This window comes from Mesoplodon bidens, assembly GCF_964165515.1.
Source record: "Mesoplodon bidens genome assembly, chromosome: 10".
In the NCBI taxonomy this organism is placed as follows: domain Eukaryota; kingdom Metazoa; phylum Chordata; class Mammalia; order Artiodactyla; family Ziphiidae; genus Mesoplodon; species Mesoplodon bidens.
Window position 1 is genome coordinate 93,224,290 of NC_138172.1, and position 22,598 is coordinate 93,246,887.

At 48.9% G+C, this 22,598-nt stretch overlaps 1 protein-coding gene across 1 annotated transcript in view; it reads right to left on the reverse strand.

Annotated features, from left to right (window-relative positions):
• The window catches only part of GMPR (guanosine monophosphate reductase), a 38,460-nt gene that overhangs the window by 8,007 nt on the left and 7,855 nt on the right, over positions 1–22,598 (reverse strand). Inside the window, exons 4-7 of the mRNA XM_081245989.1 lie at positions 15,637–15,718; positions 11,457–11,563; positions 2,570–2,612; positions 195–354 (exon numbers count right to left, since the gene is read on the reverse strand). Coding sequence (XP_081102115.1) covers positions 195–354; positions 2,570–2,612; positions 11,457–11,563; positions 15,637–15,718 — 392 coding nt within the window. The remainder of the gene's footprint in view (positions 1–194; positions 355–2,569; positions 2,613–11,456; positions 11,564–15,636; positions 15,719–22,598) is intronic.

Sequence of the window (22,598 nt, forward strand, 5' to 3'; positions counted from 1 at the left end):
CCATACAGTCATTTCTTTAATTGAACATCTTAATTCAGAAATATATATGTGTTCTAGCTCCTTCCTGTGGTACTATAATATAAACAGACTCATATTCTTTGAGACCCACTTGCACCCCATTTCTGTAAGGAGCCGGGGAACACAACCTCACTGGTGATGGCGCTGCCCGCCCCCGCTCCACCCGCCCTCCGTACCTGTACTCCGCAACCCCTCCCGCATGCTTCTTCATCGCCGTCTCTGAGCTCATCCCATAGAACAGCTTGAGCTTCTGTCCATCCCTCTCGATCACCTCTCCAGCACACTCGGTATGGCCCGAGAACATCCCTCCCAGCATGACAAAATCTGCTCCGGCTCCTGCACTCCCAAGTGGGGACGAAAAGAAGCAGCAGAGAAAAGAGCTCAGAGAAAATCGGCTCCGGAAAGAGGCAGGTGCTACTAACTCACCCTCCCTCCTCCTGGCTATGGTCAGAGAAAAGCTCAACCTCCCCCACTTTGGAAAAAAAGTTAAGAAGGGCAGATGGGCAACTGGATGCTCCAAGCAACAAGTCAGCCTACTGAAGCTTGGTGGCTAATACAGTGGACAATCCTTAATGGTTAGTGATGACTTCCTATCTACGACCACCTTCCACAGGTCTAACTCTCTGAAAATCAAAGAAACGTTAATAACTGGGCAGCACCTCAGCATGTTGTCCAATCTCATACATAATACAATAATTCCCCTGCCGTGTCCCCATCGGGCATCTGGTCTACCTGAAGCTCTCAGCACTGTCACACAGGGTAGCTATGAAGGGACCTCAGAACAGACAGAACCTCCTGCACTAGAGCTTGGGCATGAAGGAGAGGAACCTGTAAGTACGTATATATGTATATGTACATCATACACGTATACACACACACATATGTGTATAATATACATCCTGTAAACCTCTACCCGCACCTCTGTTGTGATAAACATTTGACTTCCAGAGTAAACAAAATACCTCATATTAATCACCAAATGACATGAAACTTCCAGGATAGGTACACAGGAGACTGGGGTGTTGAAACTGCCTTCGTAGGTTACGTTGGATCAGGACCACGGTGGGGGGTGGGGGGGGGCTAACTCACCGCTGTGTCCTCAATGTTTATTATAGCACGTGGCACATGGAAGATGGGGAGGAACTAGTTGTTAGGAAAGTAAAAGGCATACGTGGAAGAAACAGAAATAGTCACTATTCCCCATCCTCAGCGAGCCCTATTGAGGGTTTACATTCAGACTAGGAGGACATCAGCGTACAGATGCGTTAAGTAATCACGATGAAGGACAAGGAGAAGCAAACACAGGATCCTCTGAAATGTGACCTTGACTGCTTCCATCTGGCCACTTAAATATTTACAAGAGGACTTTGGGGTGTGCATCAGGCGTTCCAGTCCCTTCCGGCCAGCATTACGGAAGGCAGGGGCTGTAGGGCTGGCCCCCTGGGCCTGGCAATTGGGCAACCAAGGCACAGGACCTGTCTACTTGGCAGCAAGCTTTGCAGACTCTTCCCTGCAGGGTCCCTAACACAACTGCTGGCTCCTTGACCCCCCTGCCGTGATTATAAGGGGGCAGAGGACAGCTGGTGTCTGGCCAGGCCTCCCGAAAACCACAACCCCGGGAGCAGCTGTAAACAGCAGGAACACAGAGCACAGATCCACTCAAACAATGCTTTGAAGTGGCTTCCAATCATTTTCCTTTCTGAACACTCTCGTGGCCCTTCCTAACCAGCATTTTGCCCCGACCTGGTCCCTCTCCCTCCACAGGCGTGGCTGCATTTCCTGGGGGAGCGCGGGGAGGGAAAGCTGCCCGAGTGGGAGTCCAGACACCACTTGGGCAGGGTGCACCGTGTGCGCTATCAGAAGGGCGCCCGAGACAGAACACCCATCAGTGTTAAGTACACGCAGCACAAAAATCAACAGTAGCGATGTCCCTGCCAGCACACGTGGCCTCACCTCACAGGTGGGGTTCCCCAGCCGTGCGGCAGCTCTGACTCCTGCCCGCAGTTGGCAAGGGTTCAGTGGCAGGCGGAGAGCACAGCACGCAGAGATGCCGGACCTCCCAGTGCCTCCCCAAGGAAACACCTGGCTGGGGCGTCGTGGGCCAGCCCTGCGGGGTCACGGCCAGACGCCGCTGCCCCTGGTGCGGCACAGCCTCCTCGGCCTGTGGTGAGGCACTGCGGCTAGGGCTCCCGTCCCTCCCTCAGGAGTCCCCCAAGTTAGGCTCCGAAGACACCCCCTCGCTGAAGTTTCAGTGTCTCAGACCCGATACAGTCCTCTTCCTCAGGTACCCTGAGCCTTCCCAGTGGTGACTTCTGGGCTATGACTTCACCCACCCCTGGCCCACAGGGTAACACCCCTCCATCTATCCCTGGGCACTCGGCCTACTCTGCCACCAACCGGAACCAAAGTGATGCCAGGATTTGGGCCAATGAGGGGCTGAAATCCGCCGAGAGGAAACTCAGGACTGGTCCTGAACTTCCTAACGTGTCTGCCACCTCCTCCCGGCACCCCTGCAGGGAGCTCCCTCCCCTCCCTCTCTGCGGCCTCTTACCAAAGGCTTTGGCGACATCTCCTGGACACGTGCAGCCTCCATCCTTCAAAAAGGAAAGAGCAAAGACAGGCCGTCAGCGGGAGCCCGGCCCAGCCGTCCCCCTCCCCTGGGGGTACTCGATGGCCTCTGCTGGTCCAGCCCCCTCCTCCCACCCCTGCCTGCAGCCAAGCACACAACCCTCAGGGCCAAGGCCCGACGCTCCCCTCACCTCCGCACCTTCTGGTCCCCAGGCCCTGTCAGTCCTGTCTCAGGTCTGCACACCCACTGCCTGTCTGCCCCCCAGCCCGAGCCCGGGCACCTGCACCCCGCCTGGGATGCAGAAGCAGGAACTGCTGAGCGGGCAGGGCGCACGGGCTGGACCTCATCCCCCGCCAGCCCCTGCACAACACGCCTGGCCACTGGCCAGCCACATAAACATCATTCAGTGGCCACCTTTCCCCCGCTGCCCGGCATGAAGTGAGGTTTATTCAGCACAAAAGCAGAAGTACTTTATGAGCCAGAGAGGACACTGAATTCACTCCTTTATACTTCCAGCCACTCCACGTGTCTCTTAGTCACCTTTCTGTAGGGTATCCAGTTACCTCCAAGTCAAACATGCATTCCTGACACCCACTGGACCCACACAGTGCCCTACGCTGGTTCAGTGCCTGGCAGGGTTGCCTGACACCTTGGGCTGCCCGGCACAGTTTGGCCGTGGGACTTATGTTTCAACACCAGGGATCCAGTACAAAGCTACTAGGACACAGACCCATTGTGTTTTCTTACAAGCACAAGAGGCACAAAATAACCAGGCTGCTACCTCCTATTGGCAATGTGGCCTGTGTGAGATCCGAGGAGGAAAAGGCCAGAGAGGTAGCCTGGGGGAGCAGCCTGCCCAGCAGGGAGAGGCAAGCAGCAGAGGCACCGGAAGCCAGGGCAGTGCTCGGGGCTGGCGTGACATGACAGAGCCCAGAACGGGTCTTGGAGGGAAGTGCCTGTCCCCAGGAGGGGGGACACACTTTGGGAAGGACACAGAAGACCCAGGCCACCCGGGCTACCTTGTGTGATGATGGCGGGAAGGTGCGTGCGGCCCTGGAGTTGGAGGGCGTCTCCGTGGAATGGGGACAAACCACTTTACAAATAGCATCTCCAGCTGAGGACGTGGGTCTCTGTGACTCAGTCCTTCTTTGCCGATATGCTTTTAGGCCTGTCCCTCCAGGAGCTAGACCTCAAAATACTGCCTCCTTGCTTCTTTGCAATTTTGATCAAAAGGCAGGTGTGAAGGCTCAATCTCTGGCTTTTAGGAATATTACTGAAGGCAGTTATCTCCTCCTTGATCAAGTGCATTATTCACCTGTGGCTTCCCTAACCCCGGAGCGCCACGGGTCCATGAGCAATTGTTTCAGAGGCAGAGTCTCTCCATAGATGGTCCATGGCCAAGGCCCTTCATGTGAAGACAGTCAGGCCTCTTGTGTATCCTGTTGGTGCTTCAAATCTCCAGCATATTTACTTTCTTTTTCAAAGGTGCAACCCCTCCATGCCCTTCACTTGACCTGCCATTATTTTTAAGGTGCTTTATCTTTTTATCAAAACCAGTTCTCCACAATAGGGTTTCAAACTTATAACCTCAAAAGATTAAATGAACTCATGCTCCCCATAAAAAGGTCCCTAACATGATCTGACTTTTAGATCTGACTTTTAAAAAAGTGTACTCGGGGCTTCCCTGGTGGCGCAGTGGTTGGGAGTCCGCCTGCCGATGCAGGGGGCGCAGGTTCGTGCCCCGGTCCAGGAAGATCCCGCGTGCCGCACAGCGGCTGGGCCCGTGGGCCGTGGCCGCTGAACCTGCGCGTCCGGAGCCTGTGCTCCACGACGGGAGAGGCCACGGCAGTGAGAGGCCCGCGTACCGCAAAAATAAAAGAAGAAAAAAAAAGTGTACTCACGTGCACACACACGCACAAAAGTGTGTCCTTAAGTCTTTTGCTCACTCACTAGTGAGTGATTAGCTCGTGACCGCTAGGGTGGCTCGTGCTGGCTTCTGAAAATGCCACACTCATGTGGTCAGCGATGAGGCCTGACTCAGAAAGTCTGTGCTCTTGGGACCCCAAGAAAATGAGGTCTTCTCCTCCCAGGATGGGCCAAGATGTCCACAGTTAATAGGACTTTGTGATGTGCCGCAGAGAGGAAGCCACACATGGGGCCTTTTCTATTCACGGTGCTGTGGTAGGATTTATGAAACAGAAAATGCAGAGCAGACACGCGGGACTGCAATTCAACGCAATGCCACCCAACGTCACATAATGCTTTACGGCCAAGGAGTTCGTTCCCTAGTACCATTTCTAGGTAATTTCCAAAAGTGGTTAAAGCCTCCTTTCACGTTCTCAGGAGGTAGAGCAGTGCGGGGAAACCTCTGCAATCAGACACGCTTACTTCCATACGTGAACATGCGTAGCTGCACGGAGTTGTTAAAAAACAACAGGCAAATATTCCAAGAGTGTTAACATATTTTAGTAGAAAAGGCATCACAGGACATGAGTGGCAGTTCGATCTGTGAACTGTCAGCATGACCTCTTCTTAAAAATACTTGCCCAGCCCTAAAAGAAGGGGCAGTGAAAAGTCAGCATGCAGTGGGCAGAGGGAATTGGAAGCAAGCACCAGCTACGAACAAGGGATTGTTACAAACTCCATTTTTCTATTCAAACACCACAAGAACCTGAAGCTGCTATTTTATAGGTGGGGAAAGACAAAGAGGGAGACTCAGAAAGGTTGAGTGACTTGCCCAAGGTCACACAGCTATAATAATGGAAGAACGAGACTAGAACCCTACTTAAGAGTAAACTCTGGGGCTTCCCTGGTGGCGCAGTAGTTGAGAGTCCGCCTGCCGATGCAGGGGACACAGGTTCATGCTTCGGTCCGGGAAGATCCCACATGCCGCGGAGCGGCTGGGCCCGTGAGCCATGGCCGCTAAGCCTGCACGTCCGGAGCCTGTGCTTCGCAACGGGAGAGGCCACAACAGTGAGAGGCCCATGTACCGCAAAAAAAAAAAAAGAATAAACTCTGAAAATGTCTAGCAGCATACATATAAAAACATTAGCAGGGCTTCCCTGGTGGCGCAGTGATTGAGAGTCCGCCTGCCGATGCAGGGGACACGGGTTCGTGCCCCGGTGCGGGAAGATCCCACATGCCATGGAGCGGCTGGGCCCATGAGCCATGGCCGCTGAGCCTGCGCGTCCGGAGCCTGTGCTTCACAACGGGAGAGGCCACAACAGTGAGAAGCCCGCATACCGCATAAAAACAAAACAAAACAAAACAAAACATTAGCAGTGGTTATCTTAAGATGGCATTTCTACAGAAGCAAAAATAAAGAAATGGGATCTAATCAAACTTATAAGCTTTTGCACAGCAAAGGAAACCATAAACAAAACAAAAAGACAACCTACGGACTGGGAAAGGATATTTGCAAATGATGCAACCAACAAGGGCTTAATTTTCAAAATATACAAACAGCTCATACAACTCCATAACAAAAAAACCAACAACCCAATCAAAAAAATGGGCAAAAGACCTAAATAAACATTTCTCCAAAGAAGACATACAGATGGCCAACAGGCACATGAAAAGATGCTCATCATTGCTAATTATTAGAGGAATCCAAATCAAAACTACAGTGAGGTATCACCTCACACAGGTCAGAATGGCCACCATCAAAAAGTCTACAAATAACGAATGCTGGAGAGGGTGTGGAGGAAAGGGAACCCTCCTACACTGCTGGTGGGAATGTAAATTGGTGCAGCCACTATAGAAAACACTATGGCAGTTCCTTGAAAAACTAAAAATAGAGTTACCATATGATCCAGAAATTCCACTCCTGGGCATATATGCAGACAAAACTCTAATTTGAAAAGATACATTCACCCCTATGTTCACAGCAGCACTATTCACAATAGCCAAGACATGGAAACAACCTACATGTCCATCGACACATGAATGGATAAAAAAGATGTGGTATACATACACAATGGAATACGCCTCAGCCATAAAAAAGAATGAAATAATGCCATTCTCAGCAACATGGATGGACCTAGAGATTATCATACTAAGTGAAGTCAGTCAGAAAGAGAAAGGCAAATACCATGTGATATCACTTATATGTGGAATCTAAAATATGACACTAATGAACTTATCTATGAAACAGACTCACAGATACAGAGAACAGACTTACGGTTGCCAAGAAGGAGAGGGTTGAAGGGGGAATGGACTGGGAGTTTGGGATTAATTAGCAGATGCAAACTATTATGTATAAATGGATAAACAACAAGGTCCTACTGTACAGCACAGGAAACTATATTCAACATCCTGTGATAAACCATAATAGAAAATAATATGAAAAACAATATATATATATGTATAACTGAATCACATTGCTATACAGCAGAAATTAACACAACATTGTAAATCAACTATACTTTAGTAAAATAAATTTTTTGAAAAAGATGGCATTTCCAGTAATTTTTATTTCCTTTATATTTCTAACATTTTCTAGGCTAAACCTTTTTGGTTGGGGAATTCTTCAAGCCTCAAAATAAATTATTTGAATGACTTTGTTTAGGTCTTTCCAAATAATGGTCTAACCGTTTCCTAAACAACTACATTAAATCAACAAAATAAGAAATTTGCTAATCAATCTTTCCTTCTTTGCAGAGGGTCAGTGAGTGGATGAGGGCCCTACTGACTGGGTATAGACAAGGAAGGGGCCGGGGGTAACTCTGAATCAGCTTGAACTCTATCATTCCCTCCTCAAACTAGAGAAGCACGCTCTCTAGGTCTTTATCAAATGCACTGGTTAAAATTTTGGCCTTGAGTAAAGAGACAATAGTGATCCCAGCCAACCTCATCACAGGACCTTTTTTTAGGTCCTGTGAAGCACTACAAAGTCCAAGCCATTCTGGGTATCAGTGGACAATGAACTCATCTGGTTGTTCTAATCCCTCCCCTTCCTAAGGGTTCACTGGGTCCTGACCCTGATCCCTTCACTTGAAGACATTCTTGGGGACCCTGTGGGGAAAAGATGAGCTATAAGCACAGGTTAAGCTGAAGTCCCCCAAAGCAGTGTGATGGGAAAGGAGCAGACCCGTGATGCTGGGCCAACCCTGCATTCCTGGTGACTTCAGCTAGCCCTTCCCCCTCTGAGTCTCCACACTTTCTAAATCAGGGTGGTCAAGGGAAGGAGTGGAACACGGGAGATGAACAGACCTCAGTTTGAGAGCTGGCTCTGCCCCCCACCAGCAGTGTGAGGCTGAACAAGTTACTTCAGGTCTCAAAGCTTCAGTCTCCTCACTGGATGCGACAGTTAATTTTAGGCGTCAATGGGGCCATGGAGTGACATTTGGTCAAAAAGTTGTCCTGGATGTTTCTGTGAGGGTGTTTTGGGGATGAGAGTAACACAGGAATCAGCAGACTGAGTAAAGCAGATTGCCCTCCCTAATGTGGGTGGGCCTCACCTCATCACTTGAAGCCTTGAATAGAACAAAAAGGCTGAGATTTCCCCAAGTGAGAGAACTCTTCCTGACTGACTGCCTTAGAACTGGGACCCTGGACGCTGACTCCAACAGAAACACTGGCTCTCTCTGGTTCTCAGGCCTTCAGACTCAGACTGGAATCACACCATCGGCTCTCCTAGGTCTCCAGCTTGCCAACCCACCCTGCAGATCTTGAGACTTCTCAGCCCCATCATTGCATGAACCAATTCCTTATAATAAATCTGTATCTACACACACGCACACACACACCCTATTGGTTCTGTTTCTCTAGAGAAACAGATACACCTAATACACCTGTCCAATGAAGAGAACAGCTACCTAATACCTAGATTGTTCCAAGGATTAGAGATTATAGGTGTACCATGCCCAAAAGACAGTAACTGCTCAATACGTGTCAGCCATTACTTCCTCTAATGCTGTTTCCACCTTTAAAATGCCCTCCTTTGTGTCATGTCCCTAGCAGATGACAAGACAAAATGAACCTGTCACACCTTAATCTTCATCTACCCAGGAGGTGTCCTGGATTTCTCAGTCCTCTGCCTCTCAGAAGCCCACGTGGACCACAGTTCAAGTCCAGCCTCTCGGGTGTAACTGACCCCCTGCTGTGGCTTCCTTCTGAACTTCAGTAGCACAGACATGCTAATTCAGCAACGAAAGTGTAAAATGAGACAGCTGGAAGGAAACTGGACAAAGTGGCAGGATCCAAACAGTTGATGGGTTTCCAGTGGATTTAGGACTCCTGGCAAGTGGGAGAAACCTGCTTGTGAAACTCCATTAGACAAAGGGACAGTGAGAAAAACAGCTGCTTTGAACCCCAAGACACTCAGCTGCTGGTCAGAAGGAATGAGCTGAAGTCAAGGGTGCAGAACCTATATAAGTCTGTGAACATCACGGGGTCTGCACTACAGATTGAACTTCTAACCCCATCTAGGAAAGCTCTGGCCATCAATGGAAAAATAAGAACCTTGGAGCATCGGTATCACCAGCCTGGGCTGTCACTGTTCCTGAGAAATTCGCAGAAGCTGTTCCCTGGGTGCCAGCAGACAGCTCTGGCACATGGACCCGACCTGTGTGTACCAACCCTCGACTCTAGAAGCCAATGGTTCTCAAATTTGGGAGCACATCTGAATTACCTAGAGGGCTCGTTAAAAGATTCCTGGGTCTCACCTTCAGAGTTTGATTCAGTAGGTCTGAGACGGGGCCCAAGAACTTCTAACAAGTCCTCAGTTGCTACTGATACTCCAGGTCTGGGCACACACTTAGAGAACTGCTGACATAAGCTATAAAATGATGGTGGGTAAGGAGATCCCAAGTTGATTTTCAGAGTCACTTGTGGTGCAAGCAGAGCCTCCACCCCTACTCCCCAAATGGTCCTATAAACTAAGCAACTGTGAAATTTCTAGAAAGACACAAGTATGGGATCTCAGAATAAGTTCATAGTAAAACTTCATTAATTTGACCTCCACTGAGTTAGAAATGGTGGCCACTCAAGGAAGATATATAAGGTCTAAATTGTTATTAAGACACTTGATGGTGAATGGAGACATAACTAATTACATATGGTGCTCTGGAGAGCAAACTGTGAAGAGTCTAATTCAACAGGATGGGGTCCAGGAATGTCTATGGTGAAAAGCCTCCCTGGTGAATGTCATGCAGCCAGCCCAAGATGAGGCTACAGTGAGCATTTGAGAACCATATTGGAGTGCTGTTTGGTGACTCCAGTGAGTTCAATCACCACACTCCGTAAAGGTAGGATGATGGCTCTATGTCAGCCTTTTACACATGAGTTGTTCAATAAATGGGTCTTAATTTGTTCACTGGAGCAAAAGCTAAAAGGAAAAGATATTAAGTGGAAGGTCTTAGAACTCTGTCAGCAGCCAATATATCTTCGGTCATTTATTCCGGCTCCTAGCACACAGTAGATGCTCAATGAATACGTGCTGACTGAATGGATGGATGGAAAGTCTGGATGAAGAACTGGAAGGAGCACAGAAAGTGTGCGCTGGACCATGAGTCAAAGAACTAGATCTTCGTTTTGGTTTTAACAAGTCACATGCGGGGAAGCAACGGCTGCAGGGCTCCAATGCCATAGTAAAACTCAAGTGAGATGGTGTGCACATGGGGATTTTTAAAGAGTATTATTATACCCTCAAAGCAGGTCCAGAAATCAAATCTCACCAGCTGAAATGCTGAGCCAAAATCAACAAGAGATCATTCCACCAGGATCTGTAATTTACTACATCTGGATTTTTTTACAAAGTAATCTGTCAATTACTTAATATGGGAGCTTGGCTTAGCACCTAGACAAGTGAAAAGGTCTGAAGATTTAATTTACTATATTCAATGTGAGTTCATTGTTACAGCACCACTAAAAACACACCACCACTTCAGAATTTATATATATTAAATATACATAATTATATATAATATACATGTATGCATCACCCACATAAGTGGAAGCCATAGCTATGTCCAAGTCCATCCAGTTATAGCTGACATGTTCTGTCCTATTCTGAGCATCTCATCTAGAAGGGGAGAGACGTGGTAACTATGTGAATGATGGTCATGTTGATAAAGGTGGAGTAGGATAATAGATAAATTGAGGATAAACTTGACATTCATTCAATCCTTGACATTTCGTGGCTGAGTACTGAGGTGCTGTACTTCCAGAAGCTTCATGATCACTGACTCTGCTTCTGCTCACCTCCTTCCCATACGTCTCTCCGCCCACAGAAATCTAACTTCTGCCCCCAACATCCTACCCAATCTGCTCTCACCACGGTAACCGGTGACAGCATGACACCACTGCAGATGTGATCAGCGAAAATGAGGTCACCCTGGAGGAGTAGAATGGGCCTCTAATCCAAAATGACGGACGTTCTTATAAAAAGGAGAAATTTGGACACAAAGGCAAACACGCACACAGGGAGGACGCCACGTAAAAACTGGAGCTCTGGTGCCATAAGCCAAGGAACTACCAGAAGCTTGGGAGGCCTGGAACAGAGCCTTCCCTGGAGGCTTCATGGCCTGCTGACACCTTAATCTTGGACTTCTGGCCTCCAGGATTGTGAGACAATATATTTCTCTTGTTTGAGCCACCCAGTCTGGGGTACTTTGCTATGGCAGCCCCAGCAAGCTAACACGTGGCCCTCTCATTTTCTCAAAGCTCCCCACATATCCCCCCCCCGTCATGGACCCACCACCTCGAGCTGAATCCATAGGGAGTAGGGTCGACCGTCACCAAATGCAGTGACTGTGTGCCTGGCCCACTCCTGAGCCCACAGGATGCCAACAAGGTAAAGGGCAGCCAGGGAGCAGGGGCCTTCCTCAGATGCTCCAGACCCTTCCACCAGCCCCACCTGGACACTTACCGAGATGATGTGCCCCTTCAGGCCGTGGGCCGAGTCTGCGCACTCGATCACAGCACTCAGCTGGGGGTAGCCCACTCCCGTCTTGGTGCGAGTGGTACACACGGAACCTGGATGGATGAAGAGGGAGACCCCAGAGAGAGATGGTTATGAACGAGCAGAACGGGATACAAAACGAGCCTCCATCACCGTCACACAGCCCTGCCCCAATTTCCTGGGGGTGAACTTTCCACAGTGGCGGGAGGGGAGCCACGGGGCTGCCCTACAGCTCGATGGAGGTGGCCACCATCTGGCCTCGGATCCCTTCGGGGCCTCATCACCGTCATCTGCTATTGTCCAGGACACTCCACCCTACACCCTGTCACTGTCACTCTCTTCTATGACATCAGCTCCCACTTACTGACCCTCCATCCTTAAACTCCATTCTTTCCCACCTTCCTTCACTTTCCACGCAACCACAAGGGACCTTCAGATGCCTCCCGTGACCTTGAGCCTCCCCGACCTTCAACCTTTGTCTAATTACTAACTTCTCTAAGCCTCGGTGCCTCGCTTGTAAAATGAAAATAAAAGCACTGACCTCATAGGGCTGTGAGGGCGATTAAATGACAAGAGGGATGAAAAACGCCCAGCCTTGCAATAAGCCCCTGAGAAAAGGGAGCCGGCGCTCCAGGCATTCCTGCAGCCCCCCTCTGACTCGGCTCTGTGCTCTCCATGCCCCAGCCTCCCGGTCCCCACCCTCTCGTGGTCCATCTCCCGCCCAGTCCAGCCAGGACTCTGAGGTCAGCTTCCACTGCACAACTCACACCAGCCACCTCGATGCTTTCATCCCCTAGACCTCTGCCCTCCCCAGTCAACTCCAGTCCTGGTCCACTGCCTGCAGAGTATTAGCCCAGGGAGGTCCACTCCGCGTCACGCCAAGGGCACGGGGCCTCTCCAGCACAGGTCCCCTTGCTCAAGTCTCCCCCTCCCTCCCAGCAGGCGAGCGCCCGCCCCGAGACCACCTGGATCGAGCTCCGGACTGTCGCCCCTGCCCTGCCCCCCCCTCCTCCCGCCCCTACTCAGCAGGCTCCAGCCACGCTGCCCTTTCAGTTCCTCCCACCTCGGGGATCCTCTGTACACGGTGTTCTCTCGTTGGAGCGCTCCCCTCTGCACCAACCCCCTGGTCCAGCCAACCCTTTCTCATCTTTCAGGCTTCATCTTAAATGTCACTGCCGCAGGGAAGTTGTTCATCACAGCCCTCATTTCAAAAACAGCATTTAAATCATTATTTGCGTAAGAACTGAGGATCTGTTTTCTCTGCTGGAGGGTAAGCTCCATGGATATTCAGTGTGGTCAATCCAGCAGCTGAGAACAGAGCCCTGAACATAATAAGGGCACTATAAATAGGCACAGAAAGAATGCGTGAACTCGAGAATGAATGAGTCACCCACGTCCCTGTCTCTACGGCTTCACCACTCACTCACTCGGTCCCTCCTGCAGGTCTGGTGGTGTCGCCTATGGGGCGCCCTGGGGCCGGTGTAAAAGCTGGGCGTGAACTCCTCCCTCCCACCGGACCCTGGGGGCGAGGCTCCCCACCACCACCAGTGGCTTCTCAGCTTCCCACGGACCTCTCCCGGGGGAGGGGGCAGGTCTTTAGGGACAGGATTGGAGAACCACAGCTACACCCTGAGGCCTGGCTCCAGCAGGGAAACCAGGACTGGGGAGCCACCTTCTCCAGCATCCAGCTGCAGGGCAGAACCGCCTCTTTCTGTCTATCCTCACAACACTCACTACCTGGGCCACTCACTACCCTGGGGCCAATGACCTTCTCTCCTGACCAAGAGACCCCTGACCCAGGCACACACTGTGCGAGGCACAACTGGAGCTGTATAACCTCTGGTTCTGGTTCAGAATTCGCTTTTCCCCTTTCCCACTCATCTGCCAGATCCTCAACGGAGGGCAGGGGCTCAGCTGCAGCGGCCTGGAGCTCTGTACAGGTGAGGGACAAGGTGTGGGAGTGGTCTTGGTTAAGCCCCAGGTTGAAAGGAGAAACTGGGTACCAGCCCAGAGCAGGGGGTGGGGCGAGGGGTGCATTTTTAATGCTTTTTCCCAAGTGCCAGGAGTTGTTCCATAATGAACTTTTTTTAATGCTGTCATCTAGACAGTACCTAGTGTTTTTATGCTGAAGAATTCGTAAAACGTAAACATCCTCTCCAATAAATTTACAGAAGTGGCTCCAATACATCAGGCTCAGAGAAAGCCTCTTACTCCCTTCAGTCACGCCTGTTCTAAACAGACAGCCTGGGAGGCACACAGCGACAGTGGAAGGACAATAAATCTTCAGGGGAAAGAGACTGTGTACATAGAGGACGTTTGGGAAGGACACGAGGGCGGCTGAATGCTCAAGATTACATCAGGAGCTGCTCTGAGGGCCAAGAAGACCACTTACACGCCTCACATCCTGTACAGCACCCACGCATCACGATGGCAGCTAGGAGACACTCAATACGCTTGAGCAAATAGGTGACTGGTGCGTGCTCTGCTTTGGGGGAAAAGAGCCTTCCCGGTCTGTTATCAGCCTATGCGACTCTATCACAAGCCTCATCTATTACAGCCCATTCTAAGCGGGCAGAGCGCCCTGTAAGCAAGAACCGGGCTTTATCCTCTCTGACTTTTCAATAATGACAGACACCCAGTAAAGACCAAAGGGGCCTTTCCTCTTGCTCAGAAGGTTACAGATTGGGCTTTTAACATTGCCACTCACCTAAGCCAATCTTGAAAACCTCCCTGTGTGTTAAACGCTCGGGGCCTTTCACAAGCGTACAGGGCTCCCCCTCCCCAGGAGTCTCTTCATGTCCACCCCAGTTCCTCAAGGCTGACCACGGTGCCAGGTCACAATGCAACGATGCCTTCGGCGTCCCGGCAGTGCTTTCCCAAAGACTCTTCTCATATTGGTTTATTATTTGCTTCCTTTTTTGGTAGTGTCTTCTGGGTGGACGATACCTGTAAAAAATCTTTGCTATTTTTTATTCCCAAATGAAAATGTGTATCTCAGGACTTCCCTGGCAGTCCAGTGGTTAGGGCTCCACACTTCCACTCCAGGGGGCCATGGCTTCAATCCCTGGTCAGGGAACTAAGATCCTGCATGCCGCACAGCACGGCCAAAAATAAATATATAAAATATGGGTTTCTTTCAAAAAAAGTGTATCTCGTTCTTTCCTTCTCTTCAGTTTTAGTGTTTGGTTAATAATGGATGTGCAAGGAGGAATTTTAAAACCTGACAATGAAGACATTAAAAATATGGAAGGGGCTTCCTTGGTGGCGCAGTGGTTGAGAGTCCGCCTGCCGATGCAGGGGACACAGGTTTATGCCCCGGTCCGGGAGGATCCCACATGCAGTGGAGCGGCTGGGCCTGTGAGCCATGGCCGCTGGGCCTGCGTGTCTGGAGCCCGTGCTCCGCAACAGGAGAGGCCACAACAGTGAGAGGCCTGCGTACCGCAAAAAAAAAAAAATATATATATATATATATATAGAGAGAGAGAGAGAGAGAGAGAGAGAAGCTCATGCTCCTGTCTGGCCAAAGGGGAAGGCCAGCATCAAGTGGCCCCAAGAGAAAATGGAACCGCCCAGTATAGGATAGAAAGCTTCGTCCTCGTTTCTCAGTTCAAAATGCCAATGGCAATCCTGGGAGAGAAGGCCCAGGAGGATGCTGCAAAATCTGAGATGGATATGTACCAGGTGAGGAGCCAGAGATGATAACCGCCTAAGCCACAGGTCAAGTTCAAATGTGACCTCACGGCTGCATGCCTATTTGCAATGTTTGGGGTCCCTCGAACATTCACATAGACTTGTCCCCATGGATTCTCCACCCTTCACCTTCCTCTTCAAGGTGAATGGGATCATTCATGAGACCTCATTCTTTTCTTCCACGTTAATGTTCTGAAACCAAGAGCTCATTCGAACCACATTCAAGTTCATTCAGAACTTCCCCAGAGGCATCAGAAAGCAGCTCAATGATATTTCTATTCAGGAGCCTCTTCTGATCAGAAGCTCAATGATACTTCCAAAAGAAGTGTGCTTTAAACTTGTGCATGGATCATTCATGGGGTACCTTCTGGGCATCTCTGGTCCCTCCAAGCCCCTGATCCCAATTCTCCCCACCCCCCACCCACACAGCCCCTGCTGTGCTCCCAGCAAGGCTTACCTGGTCCAATGCCCACTTTGATTATATCTGCTCCTGAAAGAATAAGCTCTTCCACCATCTCTCCCGTCACCACGTTCCCTGCCTGGGACAGAAAGAATACAGCTTGAGATCATGAACTACTCCTGGTGGAACAAAGATAAGTGATGGAGGAGCCCCACGTAAAGAGAAAATGGGAGAAAACAATGGACCAATCCCTGAATAGACTTTCAGCCTGAAATCGGTGGGCTGGAGTATTCTCCAGGTTTCCTTTCTTCTCTGTTAACAAGAACACAGAACTGGACACCTGGGGCTACCTCTGCGTAAGCTGACAGCATGAGGAACTACAGAATTACATGACTTTAGAACTCCAAGAGACCTTAGACTATCGCGGTCAGGGCTTGTTGAACCTATCAGTGACGGACAAAACAAAATCTTACAGAGAACCCAAATACGTAAAATAAGCAATGAAACACTCTCTGCTGATTAAAATCTTTATTGTTCACAGTCTGTAAAAGCCCTGAGGAACTTCTATGGAACCCAGGATTAGAGAACTACTGGTCATCTCACAGTTGGGAAAATACCTGGGTATCCCACTCTAGGGTCAGTGGTTCCCACCGAGATATGAAAGGGCAGACAAACCCAACAGCACTGGAATGTACATCATTTGCAGAACAACATGAAGCTGTGGTCCTAGTAAACACATAAGCCAGGAAGTGGCAGAATCTAAAAACCAGAAGGATGCCTCTGGTTTGAAAATAGTATATGTTCTTTCACCGCAGGAGTCTGCGAACACAAAAATAGCCCTTTTTATTACAACCCACTGCCCTGTGGATCCTTCGGCTGGTACATAGGATACTTGGCAAGATGCCTGTTTAAATTTTCACAACTATACAAAGTCTTATTTTGAGAAATGCATCCCTAACTTGTGCGACTGATTCTTTGGCATTGAAGCCCCCAAGTGTCTTTTCACTGAATTGATTCCCAGAGGGAATATTTCTTTCTCCACCTAGACAAAGTGACTTTTAACTTTGTATAAAAGGATCTTGGAAAAGGACAGTGAGGAGGGCTCAAAGTTACTTTAATTCCAACAGCATCTGATAATGGAAAATGACAGACAGCCCAGAAAAAGGACGGGAACATATGAGAATACAGTACATGATAAAGATGGCCTTATATGTCATTGAGGGAAGAAGAGTATTTCAATAGACAGAGCTGGGGAAAGGCATCTTTTGGAAAAAGGTACAGATTATTACTCATACTTTTCACCAAAATAAGCTTCAAATGGATTAATGAGTTAAATTAAAAGTTGTCTCCGATTTAGAAGAAAACTTTGAATACTTGTAATAAACATAAAACAAAAAATATATATATAAAGATAGATCCATCTATATGAAAATTAAAAACCTGTGTACATATAAATACACACACTCATACATATAATCAACAACACTAATCAGCAACCTGGTAGAGAAAAATATCTGCAATTATGACAAAGAGTCACTAACATTACAAGAGCTCTTCCAAAACTACAAGAAAAATGCCACCACCTCACAGAATAACTGCCAAAGGACACGAACAAACTAATGAAAGAAATAAAAGTGGCCAAAAACATAGGGAAAGTGTTCAACCTCACTAGTAATCAAATTTAAATGAAGATACCAGCGAGGTACCACTTTTCACTTAAATTATCAATGATTATAAAGACTAAACACTGAAGAGAAAACAGACACTCATTCTCTGCCGGTGGAATGTCTACTCCAGAACAAGTTTTCCCAGAAAGCAATTTGTCCATGTAGGGAAATGCAAAAGTATGTATATCCTTTGATCCAATAACTTCCAGGATTTTCTCTCAAGGCAGTAATCACAAATAAGGTCAAAGATTTAACTACAAAGATGCATTATTTGTAACAGTGCAAACCTGCAAATATAGTCCTCGAAATGGGAATGGTTCGACAATCTATGACCCATCCATGTGATGTTTTCTTTTTTTAAAATTTATTTATTTATTTATGGCTGTGTTGGGTCTTCGTTTCTGGGCGAGGGCTTTCTCTAGTTGCGGCAAGCGGGGGCCACTCTTCATCGCAGCGCGCGGGCCTCTCACTATCGTGGGCTCTCTTGTTGCGGAGCACAGGCTCCAGACGCGCAGGCTCAGTTAATTGTGGCTCATGGGCCCAGTTGCTCCCCGGCATGTGGGATCTTCCCAGACCAGGGCTGGAACCCATGTCCCCTGCATTGGCAGGCAGATTCTCAACCACTGCACCACCAGGGAAGCCCCATGTGATGTTTTCAAGATTGGTTTGATGCCATGGGAAAATGCTTTCAGTATAATGTTAGGGGAAACAAAGAAATAGTAAGATCTCAATTTTGTTAGACAAGCATAGGTGTAGATGAAAACATACACCAAAATGCTGACAAATTACATCTAGGTAAAGGAATATTCTGACTGTTATTAATCATTCTTCTTTACAATTTCCTGGATTTGACAGTAGAAATTGCATCACTTCTATAATTAAATGTGATTTTTTTAGGGTGTTTTTCCTTAAGCACAGGACCAGCATGAACTCTGAACCTCAAAAAGAACTTAGTAGGGGACTTCCCTGGTGGCTCAGAGGTTGAGAGTCCTCCTGCCAACGCAGGGGACACAGGTTCGAGCCCTGGCCCAGGAAGATCCCACGTGCCGCAGAGCAACTAAGCCCGTGCGCCACAACTACTGAGCCTGCGCTCTAGAGCCCGCGAGCCACAACTACTGAAGCCCGCGTACCTAGAGCCCATGCTCCCCAACAAGAGAAGCCACCGCAATGAGAAGCCCACGCACTGCAACTAACAGTAGCCCCCACTCGCCGCAACTAGAGAAAGCCCGCGCGCAGCAACGAAGACCCAATGCAGCCTAAATAAATAAATAAATAAATAAATTTTAAAAGGAAAAAAAGAACTTAGGAACCCAAGAAACAAGATGCCTTCATTCTTCCTCCCTGGTTGACTTGCTAAAAATTCAAAATATATTTTAAAAATAAAATTAAAGTTAATATTAAAAATAAAAATAAGTTAAAATAAAACACTTAAAAGAAGCTACTCTAAGCTCCCTACAAGGTTTCATTCTCATTGTGGATTCCCCCCCCCACCCAAACCTGATGCCTCCTACAAACCATTTGATTTTAAAAGGGCCTACTTTACACCAAATAAATTATTCAAATCAGCTCAGGATGAACATACCAGGTACAACCATATGAGGTCAAATGCTGGAGAGGGTGTGGAAAAAAGGGAACACTCTTGCACTGCTGGTGGGAATGTGAATTGGTACAGCCACTATGGAGAACAGTAGGGAGGTTCCTTAAAAAACTACAAATAGAACTACCATATGACCCAGCAATCCCCCTACTGGGCATATACCCTGAGAAAACCATAATGCAAAAAGAGACATGTACCAAAATGTTCATAGCAGCCCTATTTACAATAGCCCAGAGATGGAAACAACCTAAGTGTCCATCATCAGATGAATGGGTAAAGAAGATGTGGCACATATATACAATGGAATATTACTCAGCCATAAAAAGAAACGAAATTGAGCTATTTGTAATGAGGTGGATAGACCTAGAGACTGTCATACAGAGTGAAGTAAGTCAGAAAGAGAAAGACAAATACCGTATGCTAACACATATATATGGAATTTAAGAAGAAAAAAATGTCATGAAGAACCTAGGGGTAAGACAGGAATAAAGATACAGACCTACTAGAGAATGGACTTGAGGATATGGGGAGGGGGAAGGGTAAGCTGTGACAAAGCGAGAGAGAGGCATGGACATATATATACTACCAAACGTAAGGTAGACAGATAGTGGGAAGCAGCCGCAGAGCACAGGGAGATCAGCTCGGTGCTTTGTGACCGCCTGGAAGGGTGGGATAGGGAGGGTGGGAGGGAGATGCAAGAGGGAGGGGATATGGGAACTTATGTATAACTGATTCATTTTGTTATAAAGCAGAAACTAACACACCATTGTTAAGCAATTATACTCCAATAAAGATGTAAAAAAAAAAAAAAAAAAAAAAAGAGCCCAGAAGCTCCCCCAGGTGTCCCCGTGTCCCCTGAACTGCCTGCGGGATCCTGAACCAGTGGTCAGACGCAGTCACGGCAGAGAGGGCTGAGCGTGGAAAAACCCAGAGTGATTACAAAAGGCTTCCAGCCTGAGGACCACACAACAAGAATGCAGATGACCAGGAGAGGATGGTGAGTGTCCACTTGCAGGAACAAAATCTGTCCAAGTTTGAAACCAAGAAATAAGGGCAAAAATAAGGGCAGAAAGGAAAAGACAAATTCAGAAATGAGAGGGGCCAGGGGAGCGCCGCCGGGCTCCGGGGAAAGCCCAGTCCGTGGCCCAGGCAGCCTGCGGGCTCAGGGTGGGGGAAGCTGGCAGGGAGTGATTAGCAAGGAGTCCGCTTATCTTGGCTGAAGCAGCTCCTGTGGGCAGCGGATACCAGAGGCCCAGAACGTGACCGCACGCGGCAGCAGACCCGGCTCAGTCATGACCGGGCAGCCAGGACAAAACAGAAGCTACAGACCCTCAGCCGGGCCCCAAAGCAGGCAAGTGGAGATTTCCGCTAGGCAACCCCTCTTCCTGGGGAGGCCAAGCACTGTCCAGGCGCCCCTCTGGCTCGTCCGTGTCCAAGACAGGTATGAGGGTCCAGGGAAAAGGCATAAAAAGGGACAAAACCTTTCAAGTACTTCTGTAGCATTTTTAAAAGTCCTCTGGGCGAGAACCAGCCCCAAGTCCTCCAGTTTTCCTTTAGACCCAGACATCTATGGCAAAATAAGTTCAGAAAGCCCTGGGGTTGAATGATGGCCCTCCCACTCGCCATGAAATTTTAAGAAAATAGCTTCAACTTTGAGTCTGCATATATCCTGCTATAAAGCGGGACTGATGAGACCCACCCATCGTTGTCACTGTAAGGTTTATAAAGAAAGTTCGATATCCAGCTCCAGAACTTTTTCATCACCCTAAACTGAAATTTCATACCCATGAAACAATAACTTCTCTACCCACTTTCTACCAGCTCCTCTGAGGCCTTTTGCCAAGAAAAATCCTTCCTACAGAATGATCTAAGGCAGAGGTCAGCAGGCTGGATCTGGCCTGGGGGCCAACACCTGATAGAAGGTGCTGGAACATTAATGCCAGAGCCTTCTCCCATGCCCACAAAGGTGTCCCTTTACCTACCCATGCAACCAGGGACCAGGAGATGCTATCAGGGCAATAACCACCTTGCATGGCATAAGAAACTGAGTTTACTGTATGACTCTCAAAAACAAGCATCGGCTGAATCTCTGAGGCCTGTCATAGCTTCTGCCGCAGTTTCAGTTCATACCAGTTCCAGAAAGAGGGTGAAAACAAAATCCAGGTAACTCGGCCTGAGAGGGCCCTTGTGCTTCAAGGAGGTATGTTCAGCTGCCCATGGCCGACACCTGTGAGGAACACTGAAGAGCGTCCGCCTCTTGGGAAGAGGCACAAAGCAGGCAGGGCCTCCACAGGGCTCAGAACCTTGTCTGACCATGACAGCTGGAGAAAGAACCCAGGCAGGTGCCTGAGCCGCTGGCCACACATGGAAATGCCAAGGACGTGCCAGTGGCTAGCTGCGGATCGGCCAATGGTGGCTGGCTTGACATTCCCCAGGGAAGCAGAGCTAGTCTCATCTGAACAGATCAGGTGTCACGGGCCTATGGCCTCAGGACCAGATCAGAAAGAGCCGCCAGGGACTTCCCTGGCAGTCCAGTGTTTAAGATTTCGCCTTCCAATGCAGGGGGTGTGGGTTCGATCCCTGGTCGGGGAACTAAGATCCCACATGCCTTGGGGCCAAAAAACCAAAACATAAAAACAGAAGCAATATTGTAACAAATTCAATAAGGACTTTAAAAATGGTCCACATCAAAAAAATTCTTAAAAAAAAAAAAAAAAGAGCAAGCCACCAGCACAAAGGCACTTCCCAGACCCAACGTAGGGACCTCTGCATCCCAATGAGCCTGAGCTGGCAGGTGGCCTGGCTGCAGCATGGTATAAAGGAGAGATGCCAGGCCCTGGGGACAGGCGCTGAACCCCAGGCCCACCTCTCACTGGCTGCGTGACCCTCAAAACTTTCTCGACCCAAGATGAATTTCCCATCAATTAAAGTACAACAGGTGCCTTTATCTTACACAAGGACAAATTATTATTAAAAGAGAAGTGCCTGGTCCACGCTAGTGCCTTTTTTCCACAGTACCTGGAACACACCCAAGAACACATCATTCCCTTTCCTCTCTGAAGGCCACCAGGCAAAGGCCCAGAGGACTTGTCACACTCTTCTCACACCCAGCATCTTCACAGGACCCTTTTCTGCCAATGACATTTTCTAAACATCCCCGCTTCCCCCCCCTCGATCTGTGGCAGTGCTTGCCTTAGGTGAAAGACAAGAAAAAAGGGTCCACGTAAATCCAGAATGTGCTGGGCACCAGAAGCAAAAAGGCCTCGCCCCTGATGCAGACACCCAGGAATCGCCAGCCTCTACCAACACCACTTCTGAGCTGCGCTTCCGTTCACTGCAGTGTAACCGTCACAGTAGCACTCAGCACCCGTGTTATATACCTTTCAGTTTCCAAACACGACAAATGCATCCTCCCAATGCCTCCCAGAGCCATGAGAGAAATTACCTTCCTAAAAACCAAGGACATACGAGTACCGGGGGTTTCCAAGTGAATCACAGACCTCAGGGCTCAGTGCAGGCAAAGCACGACTGAGGAATAAACACCTGCCTCGCCGAAGCCTCGTGCTCATCGCTGGGGAAACCAACACGAACAACAAGAACACATTCCCTGGGCAGCCGGCAGGCGCTGCAGAGGCACCTGCCACTGGTGGCTGCCCGGGGGTCCTTGGGAACTCTGCGTCAATCTCCCCCTCCCCGCCTCACTCCCCACACCCCAGCAACCCCCAGGCCCTGCACTGGCCACGATGCCCTTTCCC